The sequence below is a fragment of the Haliotis rubra genome, unplaced genomic scaffold (assembly GCF_003918875.1).
Source record: "Haliotis rubra isolate DU_JTF1 unplaced genomic scaffold, ASM391887v1 Scf640, whole genome shotgun sequence".
Lineage (NCBI taxonomy): Eukaryota > Metazoa > Mollusca > Gastropoda > Lepetellida > Haliotidae > Haliotis > Haliotis rubra.
Window position 1 is genome coordinate 84575 of NW_025767347.1, and position 26986 is coordinate 111560.

Below are 26986 nucleotides of genomic sequence, written 5' to 3' on the forward strand. Positions count from 1 at the left end.
ATTATCATCGGACAAATCAGATGTCCAGGGTTGACGCTTAAAGAATTTTGTCACTTTATACACTGGGAGATTGGTTACAGAAGTCCAGGGTTGACACATAAAGATTTGTTCACTTAAACACTTGGAGATTGGTTACAAAAGTCCAGGGTTGACGCTTAAAGATGTTTTCACTTTATACACTGGGAGATTGGTTACAGAAGTCCAGGGTAGACACGTAAAGAATGTTTCACTTAAACACCGGGAGATTGGTTAAAAAAGTCCAGGGTTGACGCTTAAAGATTCGTTCACTTTATACACTTGGAGATTGGTCACAGAAGTCCAGGGTTGACATGTAAAGATTTTTCACTTTATACACTGTGAGATTGGTTACAAAAGTCCAGGGTTGACACATAAAGATTTTTCTCTTTATACACTGGGAGATTGGTTACAGAAGTCAAGGGTTGACATGTAAAGATTTTTCACTTTATACACTGGGAGATTGGTTACAGAAGTCCAGGGTTGACACGTAAAGAATGTTTCATTTAAACATGGGGAGATTGGTTACAAAAGTCCAGGGTTGACGCTTAAAGATTTGTTCACTTTATACACTTGGAGATTGGTCACAGAAGTCCAGGGTTGACATGTAAAGAATGTTTCACTTAAACACTGTGAGGTTGGTCACAGAAGTCCAGGGTTGACATGTGAAGATTTTTCACTTTATACACTGTGAGGTTGGTCACAGAAGTCCAGGGTTGACACGTAAAGATTTTTCACTTTATACACTGGGAGGTTGGTTACAGAAGTCCAGGGTTGACACGTAAAGAATGTTTCACTTAAACACTGGAAAATTGGTCACAGAAGTCCAGGGTTGACACGTAAAGACTTTTACATTTTGCGCACCGGGTGTCTGGTTACAAGGTTACCACATCTAGTGATTTTGGTTTTCATACATGGGGGTCTGTTGCATATTGTTAGTGATGCCACATACAGGATGTAACTTTTGTTCACAGTGGTGGATAATTCCTTCTTGAATAACACTTAGGTTGCGAGATTTACAAGCAGGTGCGTTGGTAGTGCGCATAGGATGTGCCAAGATCTCGGCTGCTTTCTGGGACGGACAGAAATGTAGCGCTGGACAGGAAACACTGGTTGTCCTTGTAGTCGCACGAAGTGCAGGTAAAGGTGCTGCTGTTGAGACATAGCTGACGGCAAGCAGCCTCGGTGACGCCAGAAACGTGATCATCGTTGTAACCACCAATGGAACGATCAAAATAGCGGACGGCGTCGTATCCCCATTTGGTGCAGTCTGTGGAAGAAACATCTACTTTTAATACACTCAACACTTAACTTCATCTGTGAAGTATTAGGTTCACTAACGGAAAAGAAGGGGGATTGGGGTCTCTTCCAGAATACAGAAGAACTCCTTCCGATACAACAGGGGTAACGCTTACACTTTACATTATGGGTAACACTTACAGTACGTATGAGAGGTAACACTTACACAATGCAATAGGGGTAAAACTTACACTATGCAATAGGGGTAAAAATTACACTATACAATAGGGGTAACACTTGCACTATACAATAGGGGTAACGCTTACACTATACATTATGGGTAACACTTACAGTACGTATGAGAGGTAACACTTACACTATACAATAGGGGTAAAAATTACACTATACAATAGGGGTAACGCTTACACTATACAATAGGGGTAACACTTACATTATACAATAGGGGTAATACCTACACTATACAATAGGGGTAACGCTTACACTATTCAATAGGGGTAACGCTTACACTATTCAATAGGGGTAACGCTTACACTATTCAATAGGGGTAACACTTACACTATACAATAGGGGTAACAATTACATTTTACAATAGGGGTAACACTTCCATGGGTACCACTTACACTATGTCATAAGGTAACACTGACACTGAACCAAAGGGGTAACACTTACACTATAAAATAGGGGAACAATTACACTATACAATAGGGGTAATAATTACACTATACAGTAATGGTAACAATTACCCTATACAATGGGGTAACTCTTACACTATGCAATAGGGGTAACATTGACACTATACAATAGGGGTAAAACCTACACTATACAATAGGGGTAACACTTACACTATACAATAGGGGTAAAACCTACACTATGCAACAGGGGTAACGCTTACACTATACGATAGGGGTAAAACCTACACTATACAATAGGGGTCAAACGTACACTATACAATAAGGGTAAAACCTACACTATACAATAGGGGTCAAACGTACACTATACAACAGGGGTCAAACGTACACTATACAACAGGGGTAACACTTACACTATGCAATAGGGGTAAAACCTACACTATGCAACAGGGGTAACGCTTACACTATACAATAGGGGTAAAACCTACACTATACAATAGGGGTCAAACGTACACTATACAACAGGGGTAACACTTACACTATACAATAGGGGTAGAACCTACACTATACAATAGGGGTCAAACGTACACTATACAACAGGGGTAACACTTACACTATACAATAAGGGTAAAACCTACACTATACAATAGGGGTCAAACGTACACTATACAACAGGGGTAACACTTACACTATACAATAGGGGTAAAACCTACACTATGCAACAGGGGTAAAACCTACACTATAAAATAAGGGTAACACTTACACTATACAATAGGGGTAAAACCTACACTATGAAAGAGGGGTAAAACCTACACTATAAAATAAGGGTAACACTTACACTATGCAACAGGGGTAAAACCTACACTATGCAATAGGGGTCAAACCTTGACACTATACAATAGGGGTCAAACGTACACTATGCAACAGGGGTAACACTTACACTATACAATAGGGGTAAAACCTACACTATGCAACAGGGGTAACGCTTACACTATACAATAGGGGTAAAACCTACACTATACAATAGGGGTCAAACGTACACTATACAACAGGGGTAACACTTACACTATACAATAGGGGTAACACGTACACTATACAATAGGGGTAACACGTACACTATACAATAGGGGTAACACGTACACTATACAATAGGGGTAAAACCTACACTATACAATAGGGGAAACACTTCCACTATACGATAGGGGTAACACTTACATTATACCATAGAGGCAACGTTTACACTAAACAATAGGGGTAACACGTACACTATACAATAGGGGTTACACTTACACTATACCACTTACACCATACAATAGGCGTAACACTTACACTATACAATAGTGGTAACACTTATAATATACAATAGGGGTAACACTAACACTATAAAAAAGGGGTAACACTGACACTATACAATAGGGGTAACACTTACACTATAAAATATGGGAACAATTACACTATACAATAGGGGTAAGAATTACACTATACAATAGGGGTAAGAATTACACTATACAGTAATGGTAACAATTACCCTATACAATGGGGTAACTCTTACACTATGCAATAGGGGTAACACTGACACTGTGTAATAGGGGTGACATTGACACTATACAATAGGGGTAAAACCTACACTATACAATAGGGGTAAAACCTACACTATGCAACAGGGGTAACGCTTACACTATACAATAGGGGTAAAACCTACACTATACAATGGGGGTAACACTTACACTATACAATAGGGGTAAAACCTACACTATACAACAGGGGTAACGCTTACACTATACAATAGGGATAAAACCTACACTATACAATAGGGGTAACACTTACGCTTTGAAATAGGGGTAACAACTACTCTATACAATAGGGGTAAAACCTACACTATACAATAGGGGTAAAACCTACACTATACAATAGGGGTAACACTTACACTATACAATAGGGTTAAAACCTACACTATGAAAGAGGGGTAACAACTACTCTATACAATAGGGGTAACGCTTACACTATACAATAGGGGTAAAACCTACACTATACAATAGGGGTAAAACCTACACTATACAATAGGGGTAACACTTACACTATACAATAGGGGTAAAACCTACACTATACAACAGGGGGAAAACTTACACTATACAATAGCGGTAAAACCTTCACTATACAACAGGGGTAACGCTTACACTATACAATAGGGGTAAAACCTACACTATACAATAGGGGTCAAACGTACACTATACAACAGGGGTAACACTTACACTATACAATAGGGGTTACGCTTACACTATACAATAGGGGTAACACTTACACTATACAATAGGGGTAACACTGATATTATTCAATAGGGTGACGCTTACACTATACATTAGGAGTAACACTGACACTATATAACATGTGTAACGCTTACGCAATACACCAGGGGTAACGCTTACACTATCCATTAGGGGTAACTCTTTCACTATGCAATAGGGTAAGAAGTGTGTTTGTAAATTGTAATATTAACCGTGACACACACACTCCTTCCTGGTGACGTGTATTTGATATTACCTGTGATACACTCTGTCCTTCCTGTTGACGTGTGTTTGTAATATTACCAGTCATACACACTCTCCTTCCTGTTGACGTTTATTTGTAACATTACCTGTGACACACACTCTCCTTCCTGCTGACGTGTATTGTACCATTACCTGTGACTCACTAACTCCTTCATGTTGACGTGTATTTGTAATATTACCTGTGACACGCTCTCCTTCCTATTGATCTGTATTTGTAACATTACCTGTGAAACACACTCTCCTTCCTGTTGACCTGTATTTGTAACATTACCTGTGAAACACACTCTCCTTCCTGTTGACCTGTATTTGTAGTATTACCTGTGACACATACTCTCCTTCCTGTTGACGTGTATTTGTACCATTACCTGTGACTCACTAACTCCTTCATGTTGACGTGTATTTGTAATATTACCTGTGACACGCTCTCCTTCCTATTGATCTGTATTTGTAACATTACCTGTGAAACACACTCTCCTTCCTGTTGACCTGTATTTGTAACATTACCTGTGAAACACACTCTCCTTCCTGTTGACCTGTATTTGTAGTATTACCTGTGACACATACTCTCCTTCCTGTTGACGTGTATTTGTAACATTACCTGTGACACACTCTCTCCTTCATGTTTACGTGTATCTGTAACATTACCTGTGACACATACTCTCCTTCCTGTTGACGTGTTTCTGTAACATTACCTGTGATACACACTCTCCTTCCTGTTGACGTGTATTTGTTACATTACCTGTCATACACTCTCTCCTTCCTGTTGACCTGTATTTGTAATATTACCTGTGAAACACACTCTCCTTCAAGTTGACCTGTATTTGTAACATTACCTGTGACACACCCTCTCCTTCCTGCTGACGTGTATTTGTAATATTACCTGTGACACACTTACTCCTTCATGTTGACGTGTATTTGTAATATTACCTGTGACACGCTCTCCTTCCTATTGATCTGTATTTGTAACATTACCTGTGAAACACACTCTCCTTCCTGTTGACCTGTATTTGTAACATTACCTGGGACACACTCTCTCCTTCATGTTTACGTGTATCTGTAACATTACCTGTGACACATACTCTCCTTCCTGTTGACGTGTTTCTGTAACATTACCTGTGATACACACTCTCCTTCATGTTTACGTGTATTTGTAATATTACCTGTGACACACACCCTCCTTCCTGTTGACGTGTATTTGTAACATTACCTGTGACACACTCTCTCCTTCATGTTTACGTGTATCTGTAACATTACCTGTGACACACACTCTCCTTCATGTTGACGTGTATCTGTAACATTACATGTGACACACACTCTCCTTCATGTTGACGTGTATCTGTAACATTATCTGTGACACACGCTCTCCTTCCTGTTGACTTGTATTTGTAATATTACCTGTGACACACTAACTCCTTCCTGTTGACGTGTATTTGTAATATTACCTGTGACACGCTCTCCTTCCTATTGACGTGTATCTGTAACATTACCTGTGAAACACACTCTCCTTCCTGTTGACTTGTATTTGTAATATTACCTGTGACACACTAACTCCTTCCTGTTGACGTGTATTTGTAACATTACCTGTGACACGCTCTCCTTCCTATTGACGTGTATTTGTAACATTACCTGTGATACACACTCTCCTTCCTGTTGACCTGTATCTGTAACATTACCTGTGACACACGCTCTCCTTCCTGGTGACGTGTATTTGTAACATTACCTGTGACACACTTTCTCCTTCCTGTTGACCTGTATCTGTAACATTACCTGTGACACACTTTCTCCTTCATGTTGACGTGTATTTGTAACATTACCTGTGACACACGCTCTCCTTCCTGTTGACGTGTATTTGTAACATTACCTGTGACACACGCTCTCCTTCCTGTTGACATGAATTTGTAACATTACCTGTGATACACACTCTCCTTCCTGTTCACCTGTATCTGTAACATTACCTGTGACACACTTTCTCCTTCATGTTGACGTGTATTTGTAACATTACCTGTGACACACGCTCTCCTTCCTTTTGACGTGTATTTGTAACATTACCTGGGACACACGCACTCCTTCCTGTTGACGTGTATTTGTAACATTACCTGTGACACACGCACTCCTTCCTGTTGACGTGTATTTGTAATATTACCTGTGGCACACGCACTCCTTCCTGTTGACGTGTATTTGTAACATTACCTGTGACACACACTCTCCTTCCTGCTGACCTGTATTTGTAACATTACCTGTGACACACACTCTCCTTCCTGTTGACCTGTATCTGTAACATTACCTGTGACACACTCTCTCCTTCCTGTTGACGTGTATTTGTAACATTACCTGTGACACACGCTCTCCTTCCTGTTGACGTGTATTTGTAACATTACCTGTGACACACACTCTCCTTCCTGTTGACGTGTATTTGTAACATTACCTGTGACACACGCACTCCTTCCTGTTGACGTGTATTTGTAATATTACCTGTGGCACACGCACTCCTTCCTGTTGACCTGTATTTGTAATATTACCTGTGACACACACTCTCCTTCCTGCTGACGTGTATTTGTAACATTACCTGTGACACACTTTCTCCTTCCTGTTGACGTGTATTTGTAACATTACCTGTGACACACGCTCTCCTTCCTGTTGACGTGTATTTGTAACATTACCTGTGACACACTCTCCTTCCTGTTGACGTGTATTTGTAACATTACCTGTGACACACACTCTCCTTCCTGTTGACGTGTATTTGTAATATTACCTGTGGCACACGCACTCCTTCCTGTTGACCTGTATTTGTAACATTACCTGTGACACACACTCTCCTTCCTGCTGACCTGTATTTGTAACATTACCTGTGACACACACTCTCCTTCCTGTTGACCTGTATTTGTAACATTACCTGTGACACACACTCTCCTTCCTGTTGACGTGTATTTGTAACATTACCTGTGACACACGCTCTCCTTCCTGTTGACGTGTATTTGTAACATTACCTGTGACACACACTCTCCTTCCTGTTGACGTGTATCTGTAACATTATCTGTGACACACTTTCTCCTTCATGTTGACGTGTATTTGTAACATTACCTGTGACACACGCCTCCTTCCTTTGACGTGTATTTTAACATTACCGTGACACACGCCTCCTTCCTTCTGTTGACCTGTATTTGTAACATTACCTGTGACACACACTCTTCTTCCTGCTGACGTGTATCTGTAACATTACCTGTGACACACGCCTCTCCTTCCCTGTTGACGTATTTGTAACATTACCTGGGGACACACGCACTCCTTCCTGGTGACGTATTTGTAACATTACCTGTGACACACGCACTCTTCCTGTTGACGTGTATTTGTAATATTACCTGTTGCACACGCACTCCTTCCTGTTGACCTGTATTTGTAATATTACCTGTGACACACGCACTCCTTCATGTTGACGTGTATTTGTAACATTACCTGTGACACACTCTCTCCTTCCTGTTGACGTGTATTTGTAATATTACCTGTGACACACACTCTCCTTCCTGTTGACGTGTATCTGTAACATTACCTGTGACACACGCTCTCCTTCCTGTTGACCTGTATTTGTACATTACCTTACCTGTGACACCCTCTCCTTCATGTTGACGTGTATTTGTAACATTACCTGTGACACACGCTCCTTCCTGTTGACGTGTATCTGTAACATTACCTGTGACACGCCTCTCCTTCCTGTTGATCTGTATTTGTAACATTACCTGTGACACACGCCTCCTTCCTGTTGACTTGTATTTGTAACGCATTACCTGTGGCACACGCACTCCTTCCGTTGACCTGTATTTGTAACATTACCTGTGACACACTCCTTCCTTTGACGTGTATTTGTAATATTACCTGTGACACACTCCCTCCTTCCTGTTGACGTGTATTTGTAATATTACCTGTGACACACACTCTCCTTCCTGTTGACGTGTATTTGTAACATTACCTGTGACACACGCTCTCCTTCCTGTTGACCTGTATTTGTAACGTTACCTGTGACACACGCTCTCCTTCCTGGTGACGTGTATTTGTAATATTACCTGTGACACACACTCTCTCCTTCCTGTTGACATGTATTTGCACTATTACCTGTAACACACGCACTCCTTCCTGTTGACGTGTATTTGTAACGTTACCTGTGACACACGCACTCCTTCCTGTTGACGTGTATTTGTAACATTACCTGTGACACACGCACTCTCTTTCCTGTTGACGTGTATTTGTAATATTACCTGTGACACACGCACTCCTCCCTACTGAGAACATGATGCCGGCTTGACAGTTGCAAGCTCCATCATTGCAATAGGTGTGTTCAAGACTGCAGTCGCCATCACTTGTACAAGCACTGCCAACGAAGTCGGAAGCTGAAGCAGAACCATCAAGTGAGTCAGTGGTTTGGGGTGGAGTTGAAAAGTGACTGAATATGTGACATTGGTTGTGTGCCAGCTGGGGACAGCTGATGTTGACGTGACACGTTCACCCTTTGGGGAAACGAACATGTTGGGCGTGACGAGCGATTGTTTTAACCACCGCAATATATCATGTAACCCAGATCCGTGTTTCTCACGTCCCGAACTGTTTAACCGTTCGTGAACTCATGCACTGAGCATCTTGGTCCGTACCTTACGTCCCGTACCTCACGCCCCGTACCTTACGCCCCGTAACTCACGCCCCGTAACTCACGCCCGTACCTCACGTTCCGTAAATGACGCTCCATATGTCCAGCATCTCACTTCCCGTACCTCATTACTCACATTAGGCGCACTGCAACATGATTCAGTAGCTCTTGTTTACAACACCATTCCCCCCACATCTCACATCACACATCTGACACCACACACCTCTCGTCAAACATCTCACGTCACACATCTCACATCACAAATCTCTCGTCACACACGTCACGTGACACATCTCTCGTCACACTTCACGTGACACACCTCATATCTCACACACCTTCATCACACACCTCACGTCAGACATCTCACATATCTCACATCATACACCTCACGTCACACATCTCACATCATACACCTAACGTCACACATCTCACATCAAACACCTCACGCCACACTTCTCCCATCACATATCTCATGTCACCCATCTCACATCATACACCTCAAGTTACAAATATCACATCACACACCTCACGTCACACACCTCACGTCATATATCTCACATCACAAATCTCTCGTCACACACGTCACGTGACACATCTCTCGTCACACACTTCACGTGACACACCTTATATCTCACACACCTTCATCACACACCTCACGTCAGACATCTCACACATCTCACATCACACACCTCACGTCACACATCTCACATCATACACCTAACGTCACACATCTCACATCAAACACCTAACGTTACAAATATCACATCACACACCTCACGTCACACATCTCACATCACCCATCTCACATCATACACCTCACGTTACAAATCTCACATCACACACCTCACGTCACACATCTCACATCAAACACCTCACGTCACACATATCTCACATCTCACATATCTCACACATCTCACATCACACACCTCAAGTCACCCATCTCACATCACACACCTCACGTCACAAATCTCACATCACACGCTTCACGTCACACATATCACATCACACATCTCACATCACACACCTCCTAGGTTACACATCTCACATCATACACCTCATGTCACACATCTCACATCACACATCTCACATCACACGCCTCACGTCACACATATCACATCACACATCTCACATCACACACCTCAGGTTACACATCTCACCTCACACACCTCACGTCACACATCTCACATCACACATCTCACGTCACACACCTCACGTCATACATCTCACATCACACATCTCACGTCACACACCTCAGGTTACACACCCCAAGTCACGCACCTCTGCTGCAGGTCAATCACCTCACGTAATACATTTCACACCATTCATCTCTCACATCTCACATCACACACCTCAGGTTACACATCTCTACGTCACACACCTCACTCACATATCTCACATCACACACCTCGTACGTCACACACATCTCACATCACATCATACACATTTCTCACACATCTCTACGCACCTCACACACACATCTCACATAACGTCACACATCTCTCACATCACACACCTCTACGTCACACATTTCTACACCATACATCTCTCATAATGTCACACATCTCTACATAACGTCACACATCTCTACATCACACACTCTCATCTACGTCACACATCTCACATCATACACTCTACGTCACACATCTCACACATCTCTATCACGTCACACATCATCTACATCACACACCTCTGTCAATTCTAATGTCACATTTCTACACCATACATCACGTCACACATCTCACATCATCACGTCACACATCTCACACACACATCACATTACACGTCTCTACACATCTCATCACATCATACACCTCTACGTCTTACATCTCTACACTTCATACACTCTATACACGTCACATATCTCTACACAAGCACATCTCACATCTCACATCACGTCACACATCTCTACATCACACACCTAACGTCACATATCTCACACATCTCACATCACGTCACACATCTCTTCACACATCTCACATCACGTCACACATCTCACATCACACACCTCACGTCACACATTTCACATCATACACCTCACCTCACATATCTCACACATCTCACATCACGTCACACATCTCACATCATACACCTCACGTCACACATCTCACATCATACACCTCACGTCAAACATATCACACCAAACACCTCACGTCACACATCTCACATCTCACATATCTCACACATCTCACATCACACACCTCAAGTCACACATCTCACATCATACACCTCACATAACACACCTCACGTCCACACATCTTACACAATACACCTCACGTCACACATCTCTCGTCACACACCTCTCGTCACAAATCTCTCTTCACACACCAAACGTCTCACATCTCACATCATACACCTCACGTCACACATCTCACATCATGCACCTCACATTACAAACCTCACGTCCACACATCTTACATCATACACCTCACGTCACACATCTCTCGTCACACACCACACGTCACACACCTCACGTCATACACCTCACATTACGCACCTCACGTCACACATCTTACATCATACACCTCTACGTCACACATCTCTCGTCACACACCTCACGTCACACATCTCTCGTCACACACCAAACGTCAAACACCTCACGTCACACACCTCACGTCACACATCTTACATCACACACCTCACGTCACACATCTCACGTCACATACATCACGTCACACATATCACATCATACACCTCACGTCACACATCTCACATCATACACCTCACGTCACACATCTCACATCATACACTTCACATGACACATATCACATGACACATCTCACATTACACATCTCACGACACACATCTCACGTCTTACATCTTACATCACACATTTCGCGTCCCAGAACCTACGCCACACCCATCACTTCACACACCTCACGTCACACATCTGATATTACATATCTCACGTCATACAGCTCACGACACACGTCTTACAGCATACATCTCATATCAAACACCTCACGCCACATATCTGACCTCAAAAAGCTCACGTCAAACATGTCACGTCACACACCTCAGGCCACGCATGTGACGCCACACGTCACAAACCTTACCTCTCACGCTACACATCTCACATCACACATTTCTCGTCACACATCTCACATCATACATCACACATCTCACATCACACATATCACATCTCACATCATACATCTTACATCACACATTTCACGTCACTAATCTTATGTCACACATTTTCATTTTGTCACATCTCATGTTACAAGCCTTCCGTCACACATCTCACGCCACACACCCAAGACACACATCTCACGTTACACACCTCACACAACACATCTCATTTCACATGTCCTACATAACACATCTCACGTCACACATATCACGTCACACACCTCACGTCACACATTTTACTTATCACATCTCACTTCACAAATCTCATATCAAACCTATCACGTTTAGCATCTTAGGTTACACATCTCACATTTCACATCTCAAGTTCAATCCCGTACGTTAAAAAGCGCAATTTCTACACCTCACACGCGTACCTCACACACTGTACCTGACACACCTTCCCTCACAACCCGTAACTCACACCCAGTACCTCACACCCCGTACCTCACATCCGATAACTCACACCCCGAACCTCACATGTCGTACCTCACGTTCCTGTACTCACACCCAGTGGCTTTCACACCCAGGGACCTCACATCCTGTACTCTCTCACACCCTGTACCTCACATAATGTACCTCACATCCTGTACCTCACACCCTGTATCTCACATGCTGTGTTACTCTCACACCCAGTACCTCACATCACACCTCAGTCCTGTACCTCACATCCTCCTCACACCCAGTACCTCACACACTCCAGTACCTCACATGCTGTACCTCTCACATCCACTACACACACCCTGTACCTCACATCCTGTACTCTCACATCCTGTACTCACACACTCACACACTACCTCACACACAGTACCTCACACCCAGTACCTCACAACCTGCACTCACATGTCGTACCTCACATCCCCTGCCTCTCACACCCTGTACTCTCACACCCCTCATCCTGTACTCTCACATCCTGTACCTCACATCCTGTACTCTCACGTCCTGTACCTCACACTCCTGTACTCTCACGCTCTGTACCTCACATCTCCTACTACCTGTACATCACCCTGTACTCACACGCTGTACCTCACATCCTGTACTCACACCTGTACCTCACCCTGTACTCACATCCTGTACCTCACATCCTGTACCTCACATCCCTGTACCTCACCCTGTACTCTCACATCCTGTACCTCACACCCTGTACCTCACATCCTGCATGTAACTCACACCCTGTACCTCACATCCTGTACCTCACACCCCTGTACCTCACACATCCTGTACTCTCACACACTGTACCTCACATCCTGTACCTCACACTCCTGTACCTCACAACCTGTACCTCACAGCCTGTACCTAACATCCTGTACTTCACATCACACCCCTGTACTCACACCCTGTACCTCTACATCCTGTACCTCACATCCTGTACCTCACCAAGTACCTCACATCCCTGTACCTCACACCCCTGTACCTCACATCCTGTACCTCACACTCAGTACCTCCTCACATCTCTGTATCTCACACCCTGTGCCCTACATCCTGTACCTCACAGTACTTCCCTGTACCTCACAACGTACCTCCTCACATCCTGTACCTCACACCTCTGTACACATCACATCACGTACCTCACCCTGTACCTCACATCTAGGTGTACCTCACAGCTGTACTCTCACACCCTCTGTACTCTCACATCCTGTACCTCACACCCCTGTACTTCTCACACCTCGTACCTCACACTCTGTACTGTACTGACATCCTGCATCTAACCTCTGTACTCTCACACCTCTGTACCTCACACTCTGTACCTCACACCTGTACTCTCACAACCTACTTTCACATCCTGTACCTCACCCTGTACTCTCACATCCTGTACCTCACACCTTCTGTACCTCATATCCTGTACCTCACACTCTGTACTCTAACATCCTGTATCTCACCCTGTGCCTCACTTCCTGTACCTCACACACCCTGTACCTCACAACGTGAACTCTCACATCCCTACTCTCACACCCCTGTACCTCACACACATGTACTCACACCCTGTACCTCACACACTGTACCTCACATCCTGTACTCTCACATCCAGTACCTCACACCTAGTACTCTCAAACACAGTACTTTCACACCCAGTCCTCACAACCTGCACTCTCACATCCTGTACCTCACATATCCTACTCTCACATCCTGTACTCTCACACCCTGTACCTCACATCCTGTACCTCACATCCAGTACCTTTCACTCAACTCTCACATCCTGTACCTCTCACACCCCTACCTCACACATTCTGTACCTCACATCCTGTACTCTCACATCCTGTACTTCACATCCTGCCACACTACTGTACTCACATATCCTGTACTCTCACACCCTGTACTCTCACACGCTGTACTTCACACATCCTGTACCTCACACTCCTGTATCTCACATCCTGTACCTCACACCTGTACCTCACATCCTGTACTCTCACACATCTGTACCTCACATCCTCAGTACTTCTCACACTCCCCTACCTCATACATCCTGTACTCCTTCCACACTCTGTGTACTCTCACATCCTGTACTTCTCACACCCTGTACCTCACATCCTGTACTCACATCCTGTACTCTCACACCCTGTACTTCTCACATCCTGTACCTCACACCCTCTGTACTCTCACATCACTGTACCTCACAATCCCAGTACTCTCACATCCTGTACTCTCACATCCTGTACTCTCACACCTGTACTCACATCCTGTACTCACACATCTGTACTCACATCCTGTACCTCACATCCTGTACCTCACACCCTGTACTCTCACATCCTGTACCTCACATCCTGTACCTCACATCCTACCTCACACACTCTGTACCTCACATCCTGTACTTCACACCCTGTACTCTCATATCACCTGTACCTCACACCTGTACCTCACATCCTGTATCTCACACCTCCTTCTGTACTCTCACATCTCTGTATCCTGTACCTCACACTCCTGTACCTCACACAATGTACCTCACATCCTCTACTACCTCACACCCTGTACCTCACACCTGTACTCTCACATCCTGTACCTCACATCCTGTACCTCACACCCTCTGTACCTCACCTATACTCTGTACTCTCAACCTGCACCTCACACCCTGTACCTCACACCCTCTGTACCTTCACACCTCCTGTACATCACACCCCTGTACTCTCAATACCCTGTACCTCACACATCCTGTACCTCACATCCTGTACCTCACACCCTGTACCTCTCACATCCTGTACCTCACACCCTGTACTCTCACACCCTGTACCTCACACTCTGTACCTCACATCCTGTACTCTCACCCTGTACCTCACATCCTGTAAACTTCACATCCTGTACTTCACACTCTAGTACTCTTTTCACCCAGTACCTCACACCCTGTACTCTCACATCCTAGTACCTCACACTCCAGTACTTTCACACCCCTGTACTCTCACCCCTGTACATCACATCCTGTACTCTCACTGTACTGTACTCACACAGTACACTCACATCCTGTACTCACACCCTGTACTCTCACACAGTACCTCACATCCTGTACCTCACACCCCTGTACTCTCACACCCTGTACCTCACATCCTGTACCTCAAACCCTGTACCTCACACTCTGTACCTCACTCCTCACCTCACACCCTGTACCTCACATCCCTGTACCTCACATCCTGTACCTCACACCCTGTACCTCACACATGTACCTCACATCCTGTACCTCACATCCTGTACCTCACACCCTGTACCTCACTCTCACATACTGTACCTCACACCTGCAACTCTCACATCCTAGTACCTCACACCCTGTACTCACATCCTGTACTCTCACATCCTCTGTATCTACACTTGTACCTCACACCTCACACCTGTAACTCACTCCTGTACTCTCACACCTGTACTTCACCCAGTACTCTTTTCACCTAGTACTCTCACACTCTGTACTCAAACCTCAGTACCTCAAACCTAGTACTTTCACACTCCTGTACTCTCACACCCCTGTACCTCACACCCTGTACCTCACTCCCCTGTACTCTCACCCCTGTACCTCACACAGTGCACTCTCACATCCTGTACCTCACACCCTGTACCTCACATCCTGTACCTCACACCCTGTACTCTCACACCTGTACTCTAACATCCTGTACCTCACACCCTGTACCTCACACTCTGCACCTCACTTCTCACATCCTCACACCCTGTACTCTCACACAACGTACCTCACATCCCGTACTCTCACACCCTGTACCTCACACATGTACTCTCACATCCTGTACCTCTCACATCCTGTACATCACACCCTGTACTCTCACATACTGTACCCTCACACTCCTGCAACTCACACCCTAGTACCTCATACCTCCTGTACCTGACATCCTGTATCTAACTTTGTACCTCACACCCTGTACTCTCACATCCTGTACCCTACATTCCTGTACTCTCACATCCTGTGCCTCACATTCAGTACCTCACATCCTGTATTCTCACACGTACTACATCACATCTCTGTACCTCACATCCCCAGTACTTCACACACCCAGTACTCTCACACCCAGTACCTCACATCCTGTACCTCTCACATCCTGTACCTTACACTCCTGTACCTCACATCCTGTACCTCACACCCAGTACCTCACACACCCTGTACCCTGTCCTCTCACCCTGTACTCACACTCCTGTACTCACACTGTACCTGTACACACACTCTGTACCTCTCACATCCTGTACCTCACACCCTGTACCTCACATCCTGTACCTCAAACCCTGTGTCACACTCTCACACCTCAGTACTCTCACACCCTGTACCTCACATCCTGTACCTCACACCCTGTACCTCACATCACTGCCACTTCACATCCTGTACTTCACACCCTGTACCTCACACCCTAGTACCTCACATCCTGTACCTCACACCCTGTACCTCACACACCTGTACCTCACGCCTGTACTCACATCCTGTACCTCTCACCCCCTGTACCTCACATCTCTGTACCTCACATCCTGTACTCTCACATCCTACTACATCCTTACTCACACCCTGTACCTCACACCCTGTACCTAAACACCCTGTACCTCACACCCCAGTACTTCACACCCTGTACTCTCACACCCTGTACCTCACACCCTGTACCTCACACCTGTACCTCACATCAGTGCACCTCACATCCTGTACCTCACACCCTGTACCTCAATATCCTCCGTACCTCACACCCTGTACCTCACACCCCTGTACCTCACATCCTGTACCTCACACCCCTGTACCTCACATCCTGCACCTCACACCCTCTGTACCTCACACCTCTGTACCTCACACCTGCACCTCACACTCTCGTACCTCACACCCCTGTACCTCACACCTCCTCTGTACCTCACATCCTGTACACTCACATCCTGTACTCTCACACCCTGTACCTCACATCCTGTACCTCACACCCCATGCACCCTCACACCCTGTACCTCACACCCTGTACCTAACATCCTGTACCTCACACCCTGTACCTCACACCTGCACCTCACTTCCCTGTACCTCACACCCTGTACCTCACATCCTGTACCTCACATCCTCTACTCTCACACCTCTGTACCTCACACATTATGTACTCTCACCCCTGTACTCTCACATCCTGTACTATCACACCTCCTGTACTCCAATATACTGTACCTCACACTCCTGTACTCTCACACCCTAGTACCTCACATACCACTGTACCTGTACATCCTGTACCTCACTTCCTGTACCTCTCACACCCTGTACCTCACATCCTGTACCTCTCACATTCCCTGTACCTTCACATCCTGTACCTCACATTCCTGTACCTCACATCCTGTACATCTCACACCCTGTACCTCACATCCTGTACCTCACACCTGTACCTCACACATCCTGTACTCTCACACCCTGTACCTCTCAAACCCAGTACCTCACATCCTGTACCTCACATCCTGTACTCTCACACCTGTACCTCACATCCTGTACTCTCACACCTGTACCTCACACACCTGTACTCTCACACTCCTGTACCTCACACCCTGTACTGTCACCCTCCTGTACCTCACACCCTCTGCACCTTCACATGCTGTACTCTCACATCCTGTACTCTCACATCCTGTACTCTCAAACCCTGTACTCCTCACACCCTGTACCTCACACACCCCTGTACCTCACATCCTGTACTGTTCATCACCCTGTACTCACATCCCAAAAAACCTCACGCCTGTACTTTCACCCAGTACCTCACACCCTGTACCTCACATCCTGTACTCTCAAACCTCTGTACCTCACACCTGTACCTCTCACACCCTGTACCTCACATCCTGTACCTATCACACCTCTGTACCTCACACCCTGTACCTCACACATCTGTACTCTCACATCCTGTACCTCAATCCTCTGTACTCTAACATCCTGTACTTCAAAAACCTCTCCTGTACTCTCACACTCCTGTACTCTCACAATATCCTGTACCTCAAACTCCTGTACTCTCACACTCTGTACACCTCACTTCCTGTACCTCACACCCTGTACCTCACAACAATGTACTCATATCTCTACTCACACCCTGTACTTTCACATCCCTGTACCTCACCCTGTACTCTCACACCTCCTGTACTATCACACCCTGTACTCTAACATACTGTACTTTCTCAAACCTGTAACTCACACCTAGTACTCTCATACTCTGTACCTGACATCCTGTATCTTCTAACTTCTCTGTACCTCACACCCTGTACTCTCACACCTGTACTACTCTCACATTCTGTACCTCACATCCTGTACTTCACATTCTGTACTCTCTCACATCCTGTATCTCACACTGTACTCACATCATTACTCCTGTACTCTCACATCCTGTACTTTCACCTCCTGTACCTCACACCCAGTACCTCACACCCAGTACCTCACATCCTGTACCTCATATATCTCTACACTTACACTCCCTGTACTCTCACATCCCTACTCTCACACCTCCAGAACCTGACACTCCTGTACTCTCACCCTGTACATCACACATCCTGTACTCTCACACCTCTGTACTCTGGACACCCTGCACTCTCACATCCTGTACTCACACCTGTACCTCTACATCCTGTACCTCTCACACCTCTGTACCTCTCACACCCTGTACTCTCACGCCTGTACACTCTCCTCACATCCTGTACCTCACATCCTGTACCTCACATCCTGTAATCCCTCTCACATCTCCTGTACCTTTCACTCCAGTACTCTTACACCAGTACTCTCACATCCTGTACTTTCACAAACTCCTGTACCTCACACTCCAGTACTCTACATCCTGTACCTTCACACAACTCCTGTACCTCACTCACCTCCTGCACTACTCACATCCCTGTACTCTCACACCTTGTACCTCACATCCTGTACCTCAAACCCTGTACTCACACACCCTGTACTCTCACACTCTGTACCTCACATCCTGTACTCTCACCCCTGAACCTCACATCTCTAAACTTCTCACGCCTGTACTTCACACCAGTACTCTTTCACCCCTGTACTCTCACATCCTGTACCTCATAAACCCTGTACCTTCACACATCCTGTACCTCACATCCTGTACCTCAAACCCTGTACTCTCACACACCCTGTACTCTCACTCTCTCACCTCACACCCCTGTACTCACACTGCACTCTCACTCTGCCTACTCTCACTCTGTACTCTCACCCCTGTACCTCACTCCTGTACACACCTCTGTACTCTCACACTCCTGTACTCTCACACCCTGTACTCTCACATCCTGTACTCTCACACCCTGTACTCTCACATCCTGTACCTCACACCCTGTACTCTCCTGCACCTCTCACTCTCTCACATCCTGTACACACCCTGTACTCTCACAACGTACTCTCACATCTGTACCTCACACCCTGTACTCTCACACATGTACTCTCAACCTGTACCTCACATCCTGTACTCTCACACTCCTGTACTCTAACATACTGTACTCTCAAACTCTGCAACTCACACCTAGTACCTCATACCTGTACCTGATATCCTGTATCTAACACCCTGTACCTCACACCCTGTACCTCTCACATCCTGTACCTCACATTCCTGTACTCTCACATCCCTGTGCCTCACATCCTCAGTACTCTCACATCCTGTATCTCACATCGTACTGTCACATCCTGTACTTCACACTGCCTGTACTTTCACCCAGTACTCTCACACCCAGTACCTCAAACCCAGTACCTCACATCCTGTACCTCATATCCCTACTCTTACACCTGTACTTCTCACATCCTGTACTCTCACACTCCAGTACTCTGACACCCTGTACTCTCACCTCTGTATATCACACCCTTCTGTACTCTCACCCTGTACCTGGACACCCTGCACTCTCACATCCTGTACTCTCACACCCTGTACTCTAACATCCTGTACCTCAAACCCCTGTACCTCACACCTAGTACCTCACATCCTGTACTCTCACATCCTGTACTCTCACCCCTGAACCTCACATCCCTCAAAACTCACGCCCTGTACTTCACCCAGTACTCACTTCACCCAGTACTCTCACACCCTGTGTACTCTAAAACCCCAGTACTTTCAAAACCCAGTACTTTCACACCCTGTACCTCACATCCTGTACATCACACCCTGTACTTTCACCTCTGTACTCTCACACAGTGCACTCACATCCTGTACTCTCACACCATCTGTACTCTAACATCCTGTACTCTCAAACCTCCTGTGTACCTCACACCCTGTACTCTCAATATCCTGTACCTCAAACCCTTACTGTACCTCACACCTGCACCTCACTCTCTCTCTCTCACCTCACACCCTGTCCCTCACACCTGCACCTCACATCTCTGTACTCTCACACCCTGTACCATCTCACCCTGCACTTTCACACAAAGTGCACTCACATCCTGTACTCTCACACCCTCTGTACCTCAACATCCTGTACTCACACCTCAAACACCTGTACTCTCACATTCTGTACTCTCCACATCCTGTACTCTGTACCTCAAACCCCTGTATCCCTCACACCTCTGCACTCTCACTCTCTCACATCACCTCACACCCTGTACCTCACAACGTACCTCACATCCTCCTACTCTCACACCTCTGTACCTCTCACACATGTACCTCTGTACCTGTAATTCACATCCTGTACATCACACCCTGTACTCAACATACTGTACCTCACACCTGCAACTCACACCCAGTACCTCATACCTGTACTCTGACATCCTGTATCTCACTTCTGTACCTCACACCCTGTACCTCACATCCTGTACCTCCTGTACCTCTCACATCCTGTACTCTCACATCCTGCTGTACCTCACATCCTGTACCTCCTCACATCCTGTACTCTCACCCCTGAACCTCACATCCTAAAACTCACACCCTGTACTTCACCTCACTAGTACCTTTCACCCCAGTACTCTCACACCCTGTACTCTAAAACTCACGCAGTACCTCAAACCCAGTACTTCACACACCTGTACCTCACCCCTGTACATCACACCCCGTACTCCTGTACCTCACCCTGTACTCTCACACAGTGCACCTCACATCCTGTACCTCACACCCCTGTACTTCCAACATCCTGTACCTCAAACCCCTGTACCTCACACCCTGTACTCTAACATCCTGTACCTCAAACCCCTGTACTCTCACACTCCTGCACCTCACTCTCCTCACTCCTCACACCCCGTCCCTCACACTCCGCACCTCACTCTCCTCACCTCACACCCCGTACCTCACACTCCGCACCTCACACTCCGCACCCTACACCCCGCACCTCACGCTCCATACATCAGACTCCGCAAATCACACTCCGCACCTAGCACCCCGTACCTTAAATTCTCTACCTCACGCTCCGTACCTCACACCCTGTACCTCACACTCCGCATCTCACCCCTCCGTACCTCACATTCCGTACCTAGCACCTCGTACCTAACTCTCCGTACGTCACACTCCGTACCTCACGCTCAGCACCTCACACTCCTCACCTCACACCCTGTACCTCACACCCTGTACTTCACCCACTGTACCTAGCACCCCCTACCTCACACCCCATACATAGCACCCTGCACCTCACTCTCCGCACCTCACACTCCGCACCTAGCACCCCGCACCTCACTCTCCATACCTCACCCTCCATACCTCACGCTCCATACCCCACTCCCCGTACCTTACTCCCCGTACCTTACACTCCGTACCTCACACCCTGTACCTGTACACCCCTGTACCTCACACCCCTGTACCTCACACCCCTCTTACACCCCGTACCTCACACCCTGTACCTTACACCACCTAGTACCCTGCAACAATACCTCACACCCTGTACCTGTCACACCTGCACCTGGCACCCTGCACCTCACTCTCCGCACCTCACACCCCGCACCTCACTTCTCCATACCTCACACTCCATACCTCAAGCTCCCGTACCCCACTCCCCCGTACCTTTACCTCACACCCCTGTACCTTACACACTCCTGTACCTCACACTCCTGTACCTGTCACACTCCTGTACCTCACTCCCCCGTACCTGACATCCTGTACCTTACACTCCTGTTCCCTCATGCCTCCACCCCTCACACCCTGTACCTGTCACACCCCTGTACCTTACGTCCCATACCTCTCACCCCTGTACCTCATACCTCTGTACCTCACGCCTGTACCTCACACCCTGTGTCTGTCCCACCCCCTGTACCTCACACCTGTACTCTACCTCGTATGCCTGTACCTCACACCTCTGTACCTCTGTACAGCACCCCGTACCTCACACCCTATACCTGTCACACCCTGTACCTCACACAATTCCTGTACCTGTCACACCCCCTGTACCTCACACTCCTCTGTACCTCACACCCTGTGTACCTATCACACCCCCTGTACCTGTCACACCCCTGTACCTCTCACACCTGCACCTAGCACCCTGTACCTCACTTCCTCATACCTCACACTCCTGCACCTAGTACCCCTGCACCTCACTCTCCATACCTCACACCTGTACCTCCATCCCTGTACCTTTTGTACTTCCCTGTACCTAACACTCTGTACTCTCACACTCCCTGTACCTGTCACACCCTGTACCTCACTCCCCTGTACCTCACACTCCTGTACCTTACACTCCTGTACCTCATGCCTGTACCTCACACCTTGTACCTGTCACACCCTGTACCTCACGCCCCATACCTCTGCACCTCACTTCCTGTACCTCACACCCTGTACCTCACCCTGTACATCACACCCCTGTACCTCACCTCTGTACCTCACACAGTGCACACTCACATCCTGTACTCACACCCTCTACTACCTAACATCCTGTACCTCAAACCCTGTACCTCACACCCTGTACCTAACATCCTGTACCTCAAACCCTGTACCTCACTCTCCATACCTCACACTCCATACCTCACACCCTGTACCTCACGCCCATACCCACACTCCCCTTCACTGTACCTTACTTCCCTTCTGTACCTTTTACACTCCGTACCTCACAACCTGTACCTGTCACACCCTGTACCTCACTCCCCGTACCTCACACCCCGTACCTTACACTCCGTACCTCACACCCTGTACCTGTCACACTTCGCACCTAGCACCCCGTACCTCACACCCTGTACCTGTCACACTCCGCACCTGGCACCCCGCACCTCACTCTCCGCACCTCACACCCCGCACCTCACTCTCCATACCTCACACTCCATACCTCAAGCTCCGTACCCCACTCCCCGTACCTTACTCCCCGTACCTTACACTCCGTACCTCACACCCTGTACCTGTCACACCTCGTACCTCACTCCCCGTACCTGACATCCCGTACCTTACACTCCGTACCTCATGCTCCGTACCTCACACCCTGTACCTGTCACACCCCGTACCTTACGTCCCATACCTCTCACCCCGTACCTCATACTCCGTACCTCACGCTCCGTACCTCACACTCTGTGTCTGTCCCACCCCGTACCTCACACCCCGTACCTTACACTCCATACCTCACACCCTGTACCTGTCACACCCCGTACCTCACACCCTATACCTGTCACACCCCGTACCTCACACCCCGTACCTGTCACACCCTGTACCTCATACCCCACACCCCGTACCTATCACACCCCGTACCTGTCACACCCCATACCTCACACTCCGCACCTAGTACCCCTGCACCTCACTCTCCATACCTCACACTCCGCACTCCATACCTCACCTCCTCTCCACCTCTCACACCCTGCACCTCCATCCCTGTACCTCTCCCGTACCTAACACCTGTACCTCACACTCTGTACCTGTCACACCCTGTACCTCACTCCCCTGTACCTCACACCCTGTACCTTACACCTGTACCTCATGCTCCGTACCTCACACCTTGTACCTGTCACACCCCGTACCTCACGCCCCATACCTCTCACCCCGTACCTGTCACACCCCGTACCTCACACCCTGTACCTGTCACACCCCGTACCTCACACCCCGTACCTGTCACACCCCGTACCTCACACTCCGTACCTCACACCCTGTACCTGTCACACCCCGTACCTGTCACATCCCATACCTCACACCCTGTACCTGTCACACCCCATACCTCACACCTTGTACCTCACACCCCGTACCTAACATACCGTACCTCAAACTCCGCAACTCACACCCAGTACCTCATACTCCGTACCTGACATCCCGTATCTAACCCCGTACCTCACACCCCGTACCTCACATCCCGTACCTCACATTCCGTACCTCACATCCCGTACCTCACATTCAGTACCTCACATCCCGTATCTCACCCGTACCTCACATCCCGTACCTCACGTTCCGTACTTCACCCAGTACCTCACACCCCGTACCTCAAACCCAGTACCTTACACCCCGTACCTCATATCCCCTACCTCACACTCCGTACCTCACACCTCGTACCTCACACCCGTACCTGACATCCTCACGTCATTTGACCTGGGCACCCCCTCAATAAAGGATGTTTTCCTCACCTCGAGGCAGTAGATACATCCTTGTTCCAGGGGAAGCAAGGGTGGGTGAGTAGATCTTGTCCGGACTGGCAAACGCTGTAGCATGGCCTGTGCACCTTCCAGAAGAACCCAGAGTCTGGAAACTGTGACAACGAACATCATGGAAACATTTTCCTAAACAAACCAGTTTCCCTGAAGAAACCTCCCACAATACGTACTCGCGCACCTCCACATTATCGAAAGCAGGTAACGGTCGGACTTTCTCATTGACACACTTCTGACAATAATGGAAGTTGAGGACACAAATCATGACAGCAACTTTGTGGATCAGCGACATGCTGATCCTGTTCTCATCAAACAGCCACTAAAGCATGGTCACAGCTACTGACTTACTTTACTAGCTGTATTGTATTAAATATTTAGACGACTCTGGTTCTATAGAGACAACAATTGGCGAGACAAATATGGATATGTAAATTAGCGTCATTGATTGTAGAACAACGTGGGATTCCATGCCAGTAGACAGTGTTACTATAGCTCATTGGTGTGCTGTGGAATAATCATGTTTACCTCTATACAAGGCCACTGAATCGACAAGAATTTTCTCGTTGTTCTCCCATATCTGTACTCGTGCCTACATATGTGTACTTAATAGATCTGCATGGCGGTGTTTGTGAATCTGAGATATTGACTATTAAGTTAGAATTATGTGCAGTTAATATCAGATTATGTTAGGAATGTCACATTAAAACTGCCTCTAACTGAATCGCAAACCGAACATATTTTCAAAACCTCATTCTTTCCAGATTCCAAACTCTTGTGCAGCAAAGTAGTTAACAGTAACGTAATGTTATTGATTTCCACAAATTAAATCAGGCAATGATGCATGTTTTTATAGTCTGGTTTGTGTACAATCAACCGTCTCATCAGGGGAGTAATACATGAGGTGCTCATGAATGATTGATAAAACAGTCTTGAAGAATCACTATTTTAGATTAGGAACAGATCGCAAGTCTTCAGTTACATCATTTAGGTTAAAGGCACAATGTCACATATTTTCGACAATATTTTGGCCTACATTACATATATACTCTCCCAAAAAAGATACGCATATAGGAATTTCAACTGTCTTTTTATGTTTATTTTGAAACATCTTGTAGGCTTTATGAGTCAATGAAATATAGCAAAATTGCACACTGGGAATGCAAACTTATCCATCTTTGGCACCAGTTTGAGTCAGTTTGAGTGTCACATGGAGACGTGTGGTGGCGCTGAAGTCAATACCTCGTGTGACCACCGTGGGTATCCAGAACTGCACGGCATCGCCTCGGCATCGAACAAATAAGTCTCAGAATCTCGTGTTGCCCAATCGCAGCCCACTCTGCCTGTAGTGCCTGTGCGAGTTGCTGAAGTGTCTGGGGCTGAGGGTTACGGCGTCGCACCCGTCTGTCCAGGGCATCCCACAGATGTTGCATCGGGTTTAAGTCCGGTGATCTTGAGGGCCAGGGGAGCACATTGATGTTGTGGTTCTGGAGGACGTGCTGTGTGGGGCCTGGCATTGTCCTGTTGAAACAACTCCCCCTGGCGATCAATGATTGGAAGGAGGTGTGGGCGTAGGATTTCGTCACAGTATCGTTGAGCTGTCAGGTTGCCCTGAATTATCACCAAATCACTTCTACGGCAGGCGATCGCTCCGAATCTGTCGACCTGGGGAACGCAAGCGTCGGCGAAACGTTCACGTCGACGTCTGTACACCTGCATTCTTCCATCGCGTCGTTCCAATAGAAATCTTGATTCATCACTGAACCAGATTCTACGCCAATTCGGTAGGTTCCAGGCCTGAACGTTGGTGCACCATTGAACTCGATGTCGACGATGTTGTTGT

General features: G+C 46.8%; 1 protein-coding gene across 1 annotated transcript; it reads right to left on the reverse strand.

Moving 5' to 3' along the window:
• Positions 1-50: 50 nt before the first annotated feature.
• On the reverse strand, positions 51-25438 carry LOC124256858. The gene is made up of 3 exons (XM_046690828.1): positions 25123-25438; positions 8704-8835; positions 51-1285 (listed from the first exon to the last, which is right to left on the reverse strand). Exons 1-3 carry the CDS (start codon positions 25436-25438, stop codon positions 1032-1034), a joined length of 702 nt encoding a protein of 233 aa, XP_046546784.1. The 3' UTR covers positions 51-1031.
• Between the last annotated feature and the right edge of the window lie 1548 nt (positions 25439-26986).